We start from the raw sequence: 18,160 nt of genomic DNA on the forward strand, positions 1-18,160 counted from the left end.
CAAGAGTAAGCGATAAGAGTATTCTCCGCCGCTGCCGTTAACGTCCGCCTCTAACAGGGGGAGGCTGCTTTCTCAAGGTTGGAAAAGGTCAGATTTGATAGAGGGCTTTTATTATACCGCTGCGGGGAAATCCGCGCTTCGGAAAAATAAAGCCGAAAGCCGGAGGACCGGAATGTCGAGAATGCTCGTCGGTGGGGTTTTTTTGGCGGCGAGCGCGGGCGTAGCCGTTGTCGGGACGGGGAGCGTGGAGGCGTAGCGCCTTACCGGGACAAGCGACACACGGACAAAGACCCTTTAAGGTTCAAAAGACACCCAAAGTGCCGCTTTACTTAAATGTTTAAAGTTACAAAGAAAAAGTCACTCGGTCGACATGGTGGAGATTTAAATTTATAGTTACCGAACATAACCAATTGGCGGGAGGCGGAACAGAGCCTCTTCTCTGCTTCCGTGACGCTATATTTCCTCCCGGCTCAGGAGCGGCGACTTCCTCCGGAGTCCATGCAGAGTCCAACAGTCTCAGAAGCCTCACTGACGATTTAGCGAAATAATAGCCGGCTTGCACGATGCCCGTTCGGACCGCGGGCTCTACTGTTTGCATTTTCTACACCGCTATCGCTCTGCAATGCAATTTTCTACCTCCTGAGATTGGCAGAAGAACCAAAATGACACTAGACAGCATTAACATAGCAACAAAGTATTGTAGCAGCCAAATAGGCATCACCTTCTGTTTGAGATGCATAGAGCTGAGACCTGGCCAGGTAAATCTCTCTTTTACAGAAACACGATGAGTAACATGCAACATCAACGACAACACATCATTAATCTCATTGCTTCCTGGGCTTTCTGGGACATTCAAGATCGACGGTTAAATAATTTACAATCTTCCGAGAAATAACCACGAGCGGGAGAATCTCGGGGTCTGGAAATGTGTCCTTGATATGCAGAGACATCTTTAAACGGCGAGGGGAGTCCGATGGTTGAAAACAGACCGCGATCGTCGACCGCTGATGGAAATACACACTTTTGTTCTCCTCAAGGAAACATATTTACATCCAATATATCAGCTATAATGCATCCGGGCTGACGGATCGATGCGAGGATCTGACACGGACGTCGCGATACAGGAGAGGGGAATATCGGGGACAACGGAGAAGATACGAGGAAGAGAAGCGGAAGGAGAAGACGGGACGAGTTCCATCCAAACGGGGGGAACGTGACGATTACCGAAGCGGAACGCGCTCTTTGTTTTCTGTTTCGGAAGGGGGGGGAGGAGCAGTCGGACGTAATTCACGAGAACAAGTTCGGGAGCCAAAAAGATGAACTGTTGTCAAGGAGACGCTGGAATGGCTTCAAATCTGCGCTGAGTTCATGGACTTTCCTGGTCAGCAGGGGTAAAATGGAGCGGAGCTACCAGACGTAGCCGATCTCGTCGTCCTTATCGTCCTCTTCGTCCTCGTCGTCCTCGATGGTTCCTCTGGGGTGGATCCGGCCCCGTCTCTTTTTCTGTCGGCTCTGCCCGCTCGGTGAGGCTTCCTCCTCCTGGTCGTCCAGGAGAATAACAGCGCCGCCGCTGCCGAAATCGCCCGATGTTTCTTGGTCTTCATCTGTTGACATAAATAATACAAGCGTCCATAAACGGTATGTCTGCGAAAGAATCCTCGTCGATATCTTCTTGCGGCGGCGACCGGACTTGACTTTCTTCACTTGAAGACGTTTCAAACACTCATCCGAGAGGAATCTTCGGTTCTGATGACCGACGGGGGTTTTTCGGAATATAACTGTTTTGGTTTTGGGCGGGTCGAGGTTATGGCGGCTTGTTGTCGATCGGCAGAAACTAGGTCAAGGGGGAGGTTGTTATGCTCAACCTTTCGCAAACGTTCAACGTTTCCAAACAGCCAGGAAAGACTCAGCGCCAGAAGAAGCTCCCGGTAACGTCCACAGTTCATGGGATCCAATGGGTTTCCAATCCAGGTCTTCCCACAATGTTGCTCCCTTGTTCCAATGAACGAGCAACACCCCCGTTAGCATAGCAACCCCCCCTTACAGCTAGCTTCTAGCTAGCAGATCGACTCTTCCATTTAAACAACAAGCCACCGTAGCCTCGACCCGCCCGCGGGTTACATTCGTAAACTCCCCACCGGTCATCGGACCTGAAGAAGCCGAAGAAAGTCAAGTCCGGTCGCCAAGACAACAAGAAGCGTCCATATATTTGCACTTATATTCATGTAGACGCTATTCATGGGAACTACAGATACTCTCCAGAAAGGGCTGTTTGGTCCGATACTACGATCCCATTTCTGAACATTGGTATACAGCGATCCCTCGCTATAACGCGGTTTACTTTTCACGGTTTCGCTACTTCACGGATTTGCATCGTGCATCGTGTTCTGCGTTCTGATTGGCTAAAAAGTCACTCCGCTTCTTCTCTACCTGTGCGTCAATAACGTTGCAGTTTAATATGCACACGTATGTAAAACAGATTGCCGAATTTACATGACGTACGTGCAAATTCTCTTGCGATTTCGAGTTTCTCCAAAACCCATAATGTTGACAAAACGCTCTGGAGCGACAAAAGGGCCCAAAAGGCAGCGGAAGATGCTATCTATGGCAGATAAAGTTAAACTTCTGGACATGCTAAGGGAAGCTAAAAGCTATGCGGCTGTAGGTCGGCATTACGGAATGAATGAATCTTCCGTTCGTTCCATAAAGAAGGAAGAAAAAAACATAAGGACGACAGTGGCGCTAAGTTTTAATAAGGATGCAAAAAGGGTTGCAACTGTCCGCAATTTTTTTCATAATCATTTTTAATTTTCTCACGTTTAATCCAATTACTCGGGTCGCGGTGGGCGGAGCTAATCTCTGCCATTTGAAGCCTTCTGTTCACATTGATGATTAAAATTAGTATTTAACAGTACAGTACAGAAGTTATTTGTTGAAAAAAAAAACGTTTCTAAAGTATATTAGTTTTATTTGTGAAACAAATGATTGAGCCTGTAAAATGTTTTGTTCTTTCTTTTCAATGTATAATAGAGTATTCAATTGTATAATAATTGTAAAAAAAAAAAAAAAAAGGTTTCTACTTCACGGATTTTGCCTATCAAGGGTTCTTTACGGAACATAAACCCGCGCGAAAAACAAGGGTTTACTGTACTTTTATCCACCGCGCAACCACACCGGCGTGACGATGAACGTTAATTCGGTCATGAAATCTAACACGCATTTACGCTGAAACCATCGGCTTGGCGCACGACGCGGCCCGAAAACACCGTATGCAAATCGACGCCGGACGAGATAACAAACGGCGGCGTGGAAATAAATAGATGGAACACCGGCGCTGGTGGGCTGCTTATCTCTGCGGCTGCAGCAATATCTGTCCGTGTTGCATTACACTGAGGTGCAGCGCAAACACAGACGCCCGGCAATTGTTTTCGTATTAATTCTGAACGCTGCGTATCCGTAGAATGCTGGGACTCGTTATCGCCTCTAGCGTTTTTGAAACGTCGCGTTCTTTTCCCGATCACTTCATAACAGCCTATTTGCCGTCGAGCGGCGCTCGTAGAGTTAAAAAATCAGCTTGGCGTCCTCGCGTTTAGGATATCGATCCCAACGCCGTCCCGCCGCTACCTGTTTGCTCCGCGCCGGCAGGAATGGAGGCGCTCTCTGCTTTTCCAGCCCGAGGCCATTTAGTCAGAGTCAGATGAGCTTGTTAGGCTGCAGACAAAAGGGCTGCTGCTGTCAGGGTTTGTGGTGGCTTGAGAGATGCCTCATCAATATTGGAACCTGCAATTACTGACTTTGGACCGGACTGGCATTTGAGGGAGCCGTAATCTTTGATAGCGAGCCGGCTGTATGAATGGTGATCAGCTCGTCTGTCTGGGCTCGTTTTGGCTACTTATTCCGCCGCAAAATCCCCGGGCCTTTCGTTTCGCGATTTACCCGAAGACGTGCAAACCTACGAGGAATACCGACGTTTACGATGCTAACAGGCGCGATTGGTTTTTCTAATTTGATACGAAATACGTCGGGTAGATGGGACACTCTGTCTCTCAATTATCTCAGTTAATAGGTACTGATGTGCATAATGGGGTACTTTTGGCCAGATGCTAATGGACAAACAGGAAGTCAGAAGTAGCATCGCTAGTTATGAACCATCCATCCGTCCATTATCCGCCGCTTAGTCTGCGCTCGGGTTCACGGGGACGCCGGAGACGATCCCAGCCGTCGTCGGGCGAGAGGCTCGTACGCCATCCGACGGCGCCGCTTACGGACGAACAACCGTCGGCTCGCTCATTTAAACATCCTGCCAATTTTTCCTGTTTGTTCCAATTTAGCCGTCGCATGTTTACCGAACGGAGCGGAGGATGACTCCACGCGGAGAAGCCTCCTGTGGGAGTCCAACCGGCGTCCTTCGCACGGAGGTGATGCACTAACCGCCCTAGTTATGAACCGGCGCCAGTTCATCAACTACCCATGTCGTCGTGTCCGTTGCCGGTTTGGTTTTCTTTAAAAAGATCGCATGTTTACGCCGTCGTTCTATCCCGAGCGTTATTTCCTCTCAGACCAAAACCCTCCGTGCGTCAGACCAGGTAAAAGCTAGTATAATATAAATTGATTTTATTACATTTCAAGGATGTGGACACACACGTGTCGTTTTTTCCCACCGATGATTGATGATTGATCTGTATTGAGTACTTCTTTGTGACGGCAAGAGCTTTTCATTGACATTATTCACCCTTCTACTCATTCCTGGATTCATTGATCGTCTAAACCAGGGGTCGGCAACCCGCGGCTCCGAGTGGCTTGGGAAAATAAATTTTAAATATTTAATTGAAGTGTATTTCACTTGTGTTAATTCTTTTTTTTTTTTTTTTTTTGTTCTAAGTTGGAAGATTATTGTGATCTTGAAATATTAAATAAAATTATATTTATTATTTTTCGCCGCTCAAAATAAAAGTCACACTCGCAGAAGCCGGTAAAGTCCCGATTTGCAGATGCTGTGCGCAGAAGTTCAGGAGCAGAAGTGCCATAAACCAGGTAAAATAAATATTTATGAAGATATTTTGCAAATATTTATTTTTTATTGTTCGCCGACACGGTGATTTTTTTTCACGATTTAATTTTAAAATTCTGGTCAAGGCTCCGCTAAACGCTCTGAAAGCCCAAAGCTCAAAATGAGTTCATTACATAAATAAAATTAAATTTTTTTCCGTAATACTTTGTGAATTTCAGAACCAACACACGACACACTTGTTTATACAAAGCGTAAAGGTAATAAAAAGCAATATATACAGTGGTACCTTTATTTTAGACGTCAAAAAGTAATTGCGGCTGCCAGTGTTTTCTTTTCGGAGGAAGAATAGATGGCACATTTTCTAAAAATCTGCTATAAATTTACTCCATATAATGGGGGAATATTGTGTAGGAAGGGAGAGACACTATGCAAACCACAATAGTGGGGTCAGGAGGTTTTCTTTTATTTTGAATGTATTTTAAAGAGACGTTCTGCAGACTTACTAAGTGTCTCGTCTGCCCGGCGATGAGATTTCAAAGGAATACAAAAAGACTGACATGTAGAAGTCCTGCAGGATTAGAGCACTAACACTGAAAGACGGCCGGACAAATTGAGGCAAATACAGCGAACAAAACGAAAACCGCTGGTGCGAACATGTGCATGTATGTTCGCAATAATATATGAAATAACACACTACCGGATCGACAATTCCTCCTCAGCTTTTTGGGCGCCTTCGAAAAAGAGTTCTTGACAACAACAACCTGAAAATCAGCACCGAAGTGGCAGTTTGTGTTTCTACCTGACTGAAACATGGATTCCAACAGCTTGTTTATATGATTTTTATTATATAATGTTCCACATTAGCTGTCTCCGAAAAGCTCTCAACCAGTCCAGGGAAGACCGGATCCCCAACGCTGACATTCGGACTCCAACTAGCATCCATGCTATTTGCATGCCTGGCTTTCGCCTCTTATGCCAAGTCCTCTATGGACACACAACTCTAAGCGGGCAGCTGGTGGCCAGAAAAAGCATCACAAGGACTTTACAAAAGAACTCCTGAGGTGCTGTAACTCTGGCCACCTCGAGGTGCTAGCATTTCACAGACTAGCCTGGCGAGCTACCAGCAACAAAGCAGCTGAACAGATCAACAATGTCTTCATTTCAAGGAGGATCACCAGAAGTGCAAGATGACACCCTACATCAAGACATGCCTGTTCCATCTGTGGACCAGAGTCTTCTTCTTCTTCTTCTTCTCCTTTGGGCTTTTCCCTTCAGAGGTCACCACAGTGATCCAACCCTCTCCATCTAACCCTATTCTCTGGATCCTCCTCTCTCACGACGTCCATCAATCTTCTCTTCAGTCTTCCTCTCGACCTCCAATTCCAGCCTCCGTCCACCAGCCTGGCATTTCTGACCTTCTCTTCAAAATATCTACCATGTGCCGTCCCTCTGATGGACTCATTCCTGATCCTCTCCATCCTGGTCACTCCCAAAGAGAACCTCAACATCTTCATCTCTGCGACCTCCAGCTCTGCCTCCTGTCTTTTGGTTACTGTTTCTAGTCCACAGAGCATCGCTGATAGTCTTCTATCACATAGTACCTCTTTTCTACACTCTCCCTCGCTCTGGACTGTTGACCCTAAGTACTTGTAATCCTCCACCTTCTTGATCTTCACTCCCTGTAGCCTCACCGTTCCACCCGAAGACACTTTTCTCCACCCATTCCAACCTGCTTGAAGGCATTTCTTTACCTCTTTTCCAGACTCTCCTACGCTCTGAACTGTTGACCCTAAGAACTTGAAATTCTTAATCTCCACTCCCTGTAGCCTCTCCGTTCCACCCGGGTTCCTCTCATTCACACACATTTACTCTGTCTTGCAGCGACTAACCTTCATCCCCCTCCTTTCCAGAGCAAACCTCCACCTCTCTAGATGTTCCTCCACCCGTTTCCTGCTCTCACTACACATCACAATGTCATCTGCAAACATAGTAATGATATTGAGGTCACGGTGAATTCTGGTGGAAATCTTCTCGTCTTGGCAACTGGACCTTCCTCCACCCGTTTCCTGCCCTCACTTACACATCACAGTGTCGTCTGCAAACAGCATCATTTAAAACCGATTAAGATGCCAAAAAGAAAAAGAGTTCAGGCTGTGAGATGAGCACGCATAGTCACAGATCAACAGCGATGGTGATGCGTGGAAAAAAACACCTGGTCTCCTTAGCCGCGTTTTTATATACCGTACAATCCACGCCCACACTTCCCCCTTTCTCATTGTGTTCTCTACTACGTCCGCCTTACAATAACACACACACACACACACAAGGCGCACTGAACGATAGGGCGCACCGCACGTTTTGAAGAAAATCTTTGACTTTTATGTGCGCCTAATGGTCGTGAAAATACGGTATTTAAAGAAGTATTTTCGATCAATATTGAATTTAGAAACTCCTTATTTGTTCCCCTTTGTTTAATTTTGTATGGATGATTACATACAAAATAATGTCGGTACATTTATATGATCATTCATGATTTTAAAGTAAAAAAAAGAAATAAAATGCCAAAAAATGTAAATAATTAAAATGAAATTTTTTTAATGAAAAATGAAATAAATGAAAAATGAAATAAGACATGCGGCCCACCAGCCAAAATAATTGCCCACCCCTGGCTAAGAGAGCACGTTGGGGTACGTAGTCTTACCACAGTTGGGGTTCCCCTGTTTTCGAGAACCCGCGATCTCATTGCCGTATTTGTCCACACACCAACACTGGCCGGTGCTGCCGTGACACTGGGTTGGTTTGAAGTAGCCTTCCTCCGTGCAGCGAGGAATATAAGATCCTAGAGATGAAGAGGGGTGAGAAGGAGAGGATTCAGGATGTGTCAGGAGACAGACGTGGGGGGAAGAAGAAAGTAAACAGAGTCGCAAACAGAGAAGTGCAGTGACAATATTTAACGGGTAAAAATAATAAAAAGGAATCAGACTGCACCCCGGCAGTGTTTACGTAACCTGCCGAGTTCTTGAGTCGTCACGGACAGATATCAAGCGTGATTTACTGCACTAAAGGTTGCGGGACAGAAAACCAAACATTTTTCTGCTTCAAAAGAATCAGTCACTTTCAAAAACACACAGAGAAACGCAGTTATGCACATTTATTTTCTGCCCCCTTCATTTGACCTTGTTCAAACTCATTTTTCAAGGCGCCGACATGTATAACAAAAAAAAAAGGTCAGCTTGTGCTTCGTGGTTCCTTCTGTGCGTCTCATGTTTCCTGTTTCGTGATTCTTTTATCACCCAAAAGACTTTCATTTGCCTTTGAAATTGACATTTCAGCATGTGTGTGTGTGTGTGTGTGTGTGCGCCTGAGATGAGAGTGTTGAATTCTACGTGTTTGACGGACATCTGTCAATCAAACTGACCTATGAAGCTCTTCTTTCTGATTTGATTCTGGATCCTGGTCTTCTCGGCTTGACAAGGCAATCCTGCACAGAGGACGGACACGAAACAGCCTCAGACAAAGAGGCTACACTTTGTATTCCACCTAATTTATCCGCATCTCTAATAAAATATCAGACAAAAGATGACATAAGATAAGATAAGATCAGCGATATTGATTGAAATTCTTTTGTCACAGCAGCATAACAAATAAAAAACAAATAAAAAAAGGGCTTCCCCTCTATCAGTCTTAAAAACATACCTAAAAACATTCTGGAAAAACATTAAGATAAGATAAGATAAGATAAGATAAGATAAGATAAGTTAAGATAAGATAAGATAAGATAAGATAAGATAAGATAAAGATAAAGATAAGATAGGATAAGATAAGCGATATTGATTGAAATTCTTTTGTCACAGCAGCATAACAAATAAAAAACAAATAAAAAAAGGGCTTCCCCTCTATCAGTCTTAAAAACATACCTAAAAACATTCTGGAAAAACATTAAGTTAGATAAGATAAGATAAGTTAAGATAAGATAAGATAAACGTTATTGATTGAAATTCTTTTGTCTAAGCAGCATAACAGTTATAATAGTCAATAAATATAAATAAAAATAGAGACAATTAGAAAATAGCAAAAGGGAAAATAGTGGAAAAAAAAAATACAATCCACAATTAAATAGAGAGCAGAGAGAACAACAACAACAACAACAGCAACGACATCGACGATAAGAATGAACAACAGAATGGGAAAAAAAACAAAACAAAACAGTAAAATAGATAACCCAAACTAAACAACAACATAAACAGAGTGACAATAGCAACGACAAGAGTAAAATAAATAAACAAAAATAAGCAGGAAGTGAATGAGCTGAGACCAAGGAGGATAAAATAGACAAAAATTAGGGCATTACACGATATCTCACTATATTGCTTACATCAGTCCACCTCTACATTTCTTTATATTAAAAAAAAGAATATATTAATTTATTAAATATATTAATATATTAAAGAAAAACTAATAGACAAGACTCAATGGATTGTCGATTATATTTTACAGACACTGCAAATGACCGTATTACACATATAAACCCCCCTCCCGTCAACATCCAATAATAATATTATATCAATTTTTTTTCTTGCTCACCCTCAGGCTTTTGGAAGCAGTAACACCACTCGTTGTTTGACAGCTTGCCGTCTTTGAAGGAGTCGCAGGAGTTGAACAGGGGCTTCATGCACAACTCATACTTGTCCATGTAGATGGCGCTTAACTCCGATTGGTCCAGCAAGAGATCGAAGTTCATGTCGAGTTTGTTGAACATCCAGCCCAGAGACTCCTTGCAAATAGGCAAGATGCTTGTGTCAAAGTCTACAAAAAAAAAAAAACAGAACGTCAAAAGGTTAGAGTTCTTGAGTTTTCCATGGGGTGAATTAAATTTTTGGACAAATTGCAGAAAACAAAGGGAGTGTGTGACGGCAACTGCCTGGCAGTGAGGTGCGGTCAGGGGAGGCAGGAGAGGCCGTGCCTCACTTGCCAATCTTGGAAAGAAAAAAATGTGCCATAAAAAAAAGAATGAAATGGTTATATTTACCGGTGATTTGCTCTAAACGGGCATTTTTCATTTAACTTCACACGTTTTAGAATGTTTTTTAATTCAAAATTGCTGGATTTTCACATTGGCTGTTCAAATACTGAGGCGTGCGGTGAGGCTGCGGACTGTTGAGCCTCAAAGATGGCTGACTGCTGGCAAGCTCTGCGCTAAGACCGTATTGCCGTATCTCTGTAAATATTTAAATGTTTAAACACTTTTGCTATTTGAACTACATTTCCAATTTGTCAACAACGGCTGCAAAAAGCCACTAAGTGAGGCACGCAGTTCTCCTGCCTCCAGGTAGGGCACGCTAGTGATTGCAGGGATTTTTCTTGCGACTCCTCAGCTGCAGAATACGGTGCTTCGCCAGCCACGAACCTCACCGCCAGGTTTAATAAAACATTGCTTGTTGATTTCCCCTCAAAGGGCATTTTTCATTTAACTTCACCCGTTTTAGATTGTTTTTTTATTCAAAATTGCTAGATTTTCACATGGCTGTTCAAATACTGAGGCGTGCGGTGAGGCTGCGGACTGTTGAGCCTCAAAGATGGCTGACTGCTAGCAAGCTCTGCACTAAGACTGTATTGCTGTATCTCTGTAAATATTTAAATGTTGAAACACTTTTGCTATTTGAACTACATTTCCAATTTGTCAACAACGGCTGCAAAAAGCCACTAAGTGAGGCACGCAGTTCTCCTGCCTCCAGGTAGGGGGCGCTAGTGATTTTTCTTGCGACTCCTCAGCTGCAGAATACAGTGCTTCGCCAGCCACGAACCAGGTTTAAGCCAGGTTTAAGCCACGAGCCGGGTTTAATAAAACATTGGTTGTTATCGATATCACACACTCAAGGGGATTTTACTCACGTCCAGCGGCCGAGTCAGAGGTGTCGGACGATTTCAGATCTCTGTTGGCATCAAGGTGGAGAACTCCAAACCAGTCCTTCAGCCTGGCAGCCAGATTGTGGAGCTCTGTGTCAGTGCAGGCTACACACACACACACACACACACACACACACACACACACAATACACCAGGAGAGAAGGGTCTGTCAGTCAGACGCTGTCAACGGACAAAGTATTTTCTTGCTCCTTATCAAACTTTCATTTCAGTTATGTAATTTTCCTTTCTGTGTTTCTTATTTCAAACTCTTCTCCTTGAGAAAACACAAAGGAGCGATAGAATAAACTGAAAAGCAGCTGTCTTTGTCAGTAACCATAGGAACGCATAATGGCGCAGACACTGCCACACACACACACACACACTTACAGGACAATTCTTAAAGATCTTCACAAATATACAGTATATGTTGAAAAAAAAAGAGAAATACTCTAAATATAGCGCAATGAAAGGACATTATTACACAATATTTAGAGTTTTTTTTTTTCTTTTTTTACACGTTCTACTGTATATTTGCACCGCTGAATGCGCCGATGTTTTTCTTCCCGCTTCCGTCCTCAGAGAGCGCGTAAAGAAACGATGTATTTTGTTAAAGCCCAGATGAAAACCAACCCCTGATTGTCTTACAAATCCCTGCTTGTTACAGCGCCGGAGGACTCGCAGGGTCAGTCTGCAATTTAAGCTGACCTCTGCCTCGGCTGTCCCTCTTGTCATCTGTGTCTGCAAATCTCCCTTTTTTTTCTTTATTCTGCAGCTGAGCTCGAATGATATTTTTCCCTTTTTTTTTTTTTTTTTTTTATAAGCTTATCGCGATGGATGCCGGGAGTCGTCTACCTCGCGTTCGCTTTGCCGATCCAAGGGAGTCATTTTTAGCTTGAAAAAGATGTAATTCGCGAGGGCGTCGTCGAAGTTCGTGCTTCAAAAAAAAAAATGTGTTATTTTCCCCGACAGGAACTGCTGTGGTGTCAAACATTTTAAAGATAACATTTAAGGAGAATCAGAAGGACGCGACTGCATGCGATCCTGCCGTCCGGCCAGGAAAACATCATGTTATACAGTCGTGTTTTGACATCAAGCCTGAAATTCAGGTGTTTGTTTTGGCTTGTAAAAAGAACTACAGGAGCCGACGGATATGGCAGTTTTATTACACAAGGTTTGTATATTGAAAATAAAAAAATAGATAAAAGAAATGAATAAAAAAGAGCCTTGAAATTTCCAGAATCACATGAATATGTACAAAACAAGTTCCCTTGAAAAAGCGAGCACCATATTTAAAAATGTTTTTCAGTATCAAATAAATAACAAGGAAATTACAATATTTATTTATTTTTATTTATTTACTTATTTATTTTTTATCAATTTTTGGAAAGACAAAGAATCCCTTAAAGCCAGACTGAAACAATACCTGGAATAATGGATCGGTTGTCAACAGCAACAAGTCATCTGCAAATAATTCTTAATAAATACATTACATTTTGAATAACATTTAAAAAAACATGAATATCATTCTGTGAGGCACAATCACACAACTATGGTCACATAATACTAATAATAATGATAATAATAATAGTTATTATAATTATTTATTTTACTATTATTAAGTGACTCTTATGGATAAGAGAACAATTATGCCAAATAAATATAAATCATATTATTAACAATTATGTTGATTATTGCAATCATTGCATATCATTATAATTGCAATCATTGAATTATTAACCATCATATGTTGGCTTAAATAAACCAACAAAATGGAAAAATTGAGTAGATGACATCAACATTTTTGTGTGTTTTTTTTTTATTTTAAATTTAATTATTTTTATAATTGTGACATTTTCCTCTCACTTATGCCGTATCACAATTTAACTACAAGATACAAACTGTCAGGGAAGTGAAATGTATGAACAAGCCATTTTAAACTTCAGTCATATTTTTTTGTATCATTATGAGATATAGCGACATTTATAGTATTGGCAAACTTTAATCAGGTTTATCTGAATCATTTTAGTTTTGCAAATTTTGCATTCTATTATCTGTACAAATGCGAATGCGCACATACAAAACCGCACATACACACACACACAATACGTTTAGTATGTCATATGCGATTTTATCATTATTGCAGCGGCAATGAAAGAACGACGACCCCCAGGTTACCGACTGCAGCCAAGCAGACAAAAATAACATTTATCTAGCTGGCTATCAGAGTGGCATTATGTCTGGAATTCCAATTTCAAGGTGTGTATGTGACTATAATACAACCCTTTAGGGTGCGGCAGACAACATTTCATTCTGCTCATTTCCACTGTCTAGAGAGAAAGTGCAAAATATCAACATTACATGTCTCCTTCTACTAAATATTATAGTTCTGAGAAAAGATGAACACAAAAACAAACTTGACGTTGGCGTATCCTTCATCGTCCCTCGTCCCGTCGCGTCATTGAAATTTTTTTTTTTTTTAAACCTTTCCGAACCGCCCGCCCATTTTCCGTCTTTCCGCCGGTTCATTTCCGATCTCGCCCTCTTCCGACTATCGGTTTTCTCGGTTTCGGCGGAAGACATTTATCACACCTGAGTATTCCTATCTCGGTTTCCTTCTCGAGAGGAGTTCTCTCTCGCTGTTTCTTTATCTCACCTAAATTGCTTTGAGTGCTTCATTTCCCATCTCGTTTCTGATATATCCTATAGGCGCCAAATATCCGAGCCTTACTTTTACCCCGTTTGTCTCCCACCTTTTTACGCTGTTGTTTTCTTCTCCGGACTCTTGCTCCGACCGTCTCCTCTCTCAATCAAGCCTTTACAAGGTTCCACTCGGACTCTTCGGGAGAATCAATCGACCCGCCGAACCTCCCTCTCCTGCCACACAAATGACTTCAAACCGGCCTAACTTCGCTGAAAAGATAGGCTCGAAAACGACGCGGCGAGATGAGGGGCTTATTTGCTCAAATTTTTAGTCTCGCCGGTGTCGCTCGACGCGTCGGACTTTTGTGCTTTCTGTCAGAAACAGGTTTGACTCCACGCCGAAGGGAAAACTGATGAAACGTTATAAAATCGCTGCGCACGAAAAGAGGCGTTACGGCACTTGGTATAAAAATCAAAAGTTCTTTTTGGCTCACGGTTTAAGAAATGACACACATATTAGCTTAAAAGGACGAAGAAACGTGCGTTTTTTTTTATGAATGTATGGCCACAGCTGGAGCGCTACTTTATTAAAGAACCTATTATATATTCATCTCGTGATGAAACTACTTGAGGGAACTTGAAGATGTTTTTGATCAGTGTTGGTTTAACATTCGAGTTCATACCTCATTATGTTGAGCAGAGAAGCATTCATTCTGCGGCGCTCCGAAATCATCCAATAGTGTTCCAATTTATTTTGAAAGGCTTAATAATGCAACATATTCTCATGTTACATTCATGCGACGCTCTAAGATGGATGATAGTGAAAAAGGGAAGGTGGTTGACGCCCGATTCACGCTACGCGCTTTTTGCCAAACCAATAAGATGAGATAATTGATCCCCATAAGGGAAATTCTTTTGTCACAGCAGCGTAACAGTTACAATATCAATAAATATGATTATAAATAGACTATTAGAAGATAGCAAAAGACATCCAGAAAATAAATAGAGTGGAGAGAACAACAACAACATGGATAAGAATGGACAGAATAGAAAAAACAAACAAACAAAAAAAAACACAACCAAAATGACAACAACAAGGATGGGCACATAAACAGAACGACAAAAGAAATGACAAAAATAAACAAAAATAAGCAGGATGGGAAAGAGCTGAGACCAACAAGGATAAAATAGAAAAACATTAGGTTATTACACAATATCTCACTATATTGCTTGCATCAGTCCACCGCTACATTTCTCCATCCCCTTAAGTAACCACCACTTCCGCAATTGGCACAAACATTTGGCCTGATTTTTCACCTTTGTTTACCCGTTTTTGAACCTCATGGGTGGTTCTCACTCTTTGTCTGGTTAAGTAGATTTGATATTAAAGAAAAAACAAACATGGCGGTTCCAGTAGTGAACCCCAAAACAGGTGAATGGGTGAGGTAGGGAGGTCGCGGAAGCACAGATGCACCTCCGGACGGTCAGAGTTGTGATACAGCCTGATGGTCGTGGGCGCAAAGGAGCGTCTGAAACATCGGGTTCTGCGCCGGCGTGGGACGAACCGATGGCCGAACGAGCTGCCCATCGGCCACGGCTCCCGGCGCGAGGGTCGGGAAGGATTGTCCGGGGCAGCTCCCGGTTCGTCCTTCACCCTCAACACCGCCAACCGATCCAAGACGGTCCAGGTTCAGTCCCGACGCCGAGCTTGTTGACCTCAGCGGTCGTGGCACCAGCACACTATTCCCAAGAAGGGCGCGCTGGCTACCAGAGACTACTAGAAGGTCTTGAGAAGCCCGCTACTGACACCAGACAACTTCATTCTCCTCGGGAAAAACATCCTGCTCTGACCCTACCTGTTGACGGCATCTGGGCCTTATAGATGTCAGTCTATTGATGAGGCAATGAGAAAAGGGCAATCCTTTGTATGTTAGCGGCACGGTCAGGACAATAAGGCATTCCTTGGTGTGCAGAGCTCATTTAGCAGCTGCAGGTTACAAGCAACCATTCTACTCATCACCTTTCTTGCACTGCTAACGGCACACGACCGGTTTTGGTTGTATCCTATGTCCGCTTGTTGTCCATAACATGTTTTCTATCGGTTTCATTTCGTCCGTTGGTCTAATTGAGTGACGTGCTCGGTTAGCGACAACTCAGAGTCACGACGGGCGTGACGACTCTGACCGCTGAACGAAAACATCTCGAAGTTGCGAGTACAGTGGCGGCGCAAGAGTGTAAGTGTACCCAAAAGTAGCTGAGTAAGATAAGTTGGGTTTAGGCAACTCACATCTTCTCTCCCTCGGTCACTGAGTCTCATTCAGTCACCAGTATCGTAGTGTACTTGAACTAGTTACCTATTTTTCTACAGTACTTTCGATACCTTTTATCCCTTGAAGATGTTGGGAAAAAAAAGAGGCCGCTAGTTTTGCTCACGGATCTTCCACCAAGAAGCAAAGGAGAGCGATTGATTTAGAAACAAATCTTAAGATCATCGAGGAACAGGAGGAAGGAAGTAAAGTCCAAACAATCCAGGCTAAAAGTGAGCACAGTACAGGTATAAGAAAGGAAAAAGTATAGCGGTTTGAATTGGAAGATAATGGTATAATAAAAGATCTATAGCAATAACACCAACTCTTTTGTCAACATTAGGTGTGGCTAACTTGTAGGCTAACTTTTAAGCTATAGTAGCCTAGCCTTCCATAAGACTATACGGTATGCTACTTCTACATGACAATTTGAGTTGCAATCAAGGGAATCCATGCATTCCTTGCTGGTATTTTATATTATTTTTAAAATACCGAGTATTATTAAATTATATTTATATTTATATGTGCTGAAACTCTTCCATTAAGAATGTTTTAGTTTCCATATTTGTACATATGAGAGCATCAGCTTCTCGGGGTCAAGTGTCAAAAATGGTGACGATAATGTTATAATGTTAATATGACAAAAAAATATGGCAAAAAAAAAGAAGGGAATGAATCAGAAGATCATCCCCTTTAAAAATGGTGCCACAATAACATGTTTGTAAACACAAATCTCTGGTAAGCGTCTGAGGAAGAGCCTATGTTTGCAAAAATATGTGTTTTGTACTATTTGTAGAATAAATTATCATTACTTTTGGAGCAAACATGGTGTGCAGAATTTTTTCAAACTTCTACGCTAAAAGGCCACGGCAGAACTTTACAAGCTCCAATCTGAGTTTAAATGTTATGTTTTTCTAGGCAGGTTAAAATAAGTTCATCTTCAGAAGTGCTTCAGCGATTAGTTTATTAGTTTTTTTATTTATTAGTTTAAGAGCCTATGTTTGCTCGAAACGTCACACGAGAGGGTTTTTTCGTAAAATAAATTATCTTTATTTTCGAAGCACTTTTGGTGTGTTTTTTTTTCAAACCTCTATTCAGTCGTTTTTTTTGATCCGGCTCCCATCCCTAACTGGGCAGCGGATGGGATTGTTTTTTTTTTTTTTTCCTTTTTCTAGTATCTCAAGGACATATTTTTTTTTTTTTAGATAACAAATTCCTTTTTTTTTCTCACCTCTTTGCCACTTCTTATTTTCAGAGTTTCGCGGCGTGAACGCGACAATCATCTGACAATCATCTGACCGCCGCTGCTCGGCTCAAAGAAAGCGAGCTTGACCTGAGAAGTTGGTGTTACCGATGACTAAACCTGCATAAAAAAGCGAAATCTTACATTTTGTTCACCGCTATCGATTCACGGGGAAACCCTGCTGTGCAGAGGGTTAGTGAAACCATGTCAGACTTTTTTTTTTTCCGCAACAATCCTTCCCTCTCAGGTAGTCGGTGAGCCTGAACCGGGATGAAGGAGCGGCGGAAAGACAGTCGGACAAACGGCGCCGTCGACAAGGACTGTCGATCGGTGAATGACGGACGGGGGATTAAACTCTGATCCCTCCTTACTTCTCTCCTGCAAAACTTTTGTTTGCTTTTGCCGGCTTTCGCCGATGTGAATATAGATCAGCGGAGGGAAGATGCGTTCTTCTTGTCTGCGTTTTAGCGCTGAAGTGAAAGCAAAGGCTACTTGTAAATCGGTTCTTGTTTTCATGGATGACAAATGTGGTCATTATTACCCCAAAGCTTATTTTTAATTACCCCGTGTCAACATCTATGTGTGATTTTTTTTTCTTTTTTTAAACCCCAATAAACATGATGGATCACATCAATTATTTTTAGGCATTTCATTTTAAAAAAATTGATCTTATACACCAAAAAGATCAATGTTTTAGTTTCATTAAAAGTACTGACCTACTCATTGCAGTAAGATAGAGGACAAGGGTGTCAAACCTAATGGCCTGATCCCATGTCAAGGGTGCAACCGGTAAAATATTAGCGTAATCACTGTATTTTTCGGATTATAAGTCGTACCGGCCAAAAATGCATAATAAAGGACGAAAAAAACATATACAAGTCGCACTGGAGTATAAGTCGCATTTTGGGAGGGAATTTATTTGAGAAAATCCAACAACTGGAGTATAAGTCGCATTTTGGGAGGGAATTTATTTGAGAAAATCCAACACCAAGAATAGACATTTCATCTTGAAAGGCAATTTTAAAATAAAAATAGAATAGAGAACTACAGGCT

The 18,160-nt window shown here is 42.2% G+C and overlaps 1 protein-coding gene across 3 annotated transcripts in view; it reads right to left on the bottom strand.

The window, feature by feature from the left end:
- Positions 1–293: 293 nt before the first annotated feature.
- The window catches only part of spock1 (SPARC (osteonectin), cwcv and kazal like domains proteoglycan 1), a 151,372-nt gene continuing 133,505 nt past the window's right edge, over positions 294–18,160 (bottom strand). For all 3 annotated transcript variants that reach the window (XM_086158272.1, XM_086158271.1, XM_086158273.1), the window contains exons 8-12: positions 10,904–11,023; positions 9,596–9,817; positions 8,430–8,492; positions 7,713–7,850; positions 294–1,604 (exon numbers count right to left, since the gene is read on the bottom strand). In XM_086158272.1, coding sequence (XP_086014398.1) covers positions 1,408–1,604; positions 7,713–7,850; positions 8,430–8,492; positions 9,596–9,817; positions 10,904–11,023 — 740 coding nt within the window. In that variant the 3' untranslated portion in view covers positions 294–1,407. The remainder of the gene's footprint in view (positions 1,605–7,712; positions 7,851–8,429; positions 8,493–9,595; positions 9,818–10,903; positions 11,024–18,160) is intronic.

The sequence above is a fragment of the Fistularia commersonii genome, chromosome 13 (genome assembly GCF_037954325.1).
Source record: "Fistularia commersonii isolate RoL2024-O1a breed Wild chromosome 13, RoL_Fcom_v1.0, whole genome shotgun sequence".
NCBI classification, from domain to species: domain Eukaryota; kingdom Metazoa; phylum Chordata; class Actinopteri; order Syngnathiformes; family Fistulariidae; genus Fistularia; species Fistularia commersonii.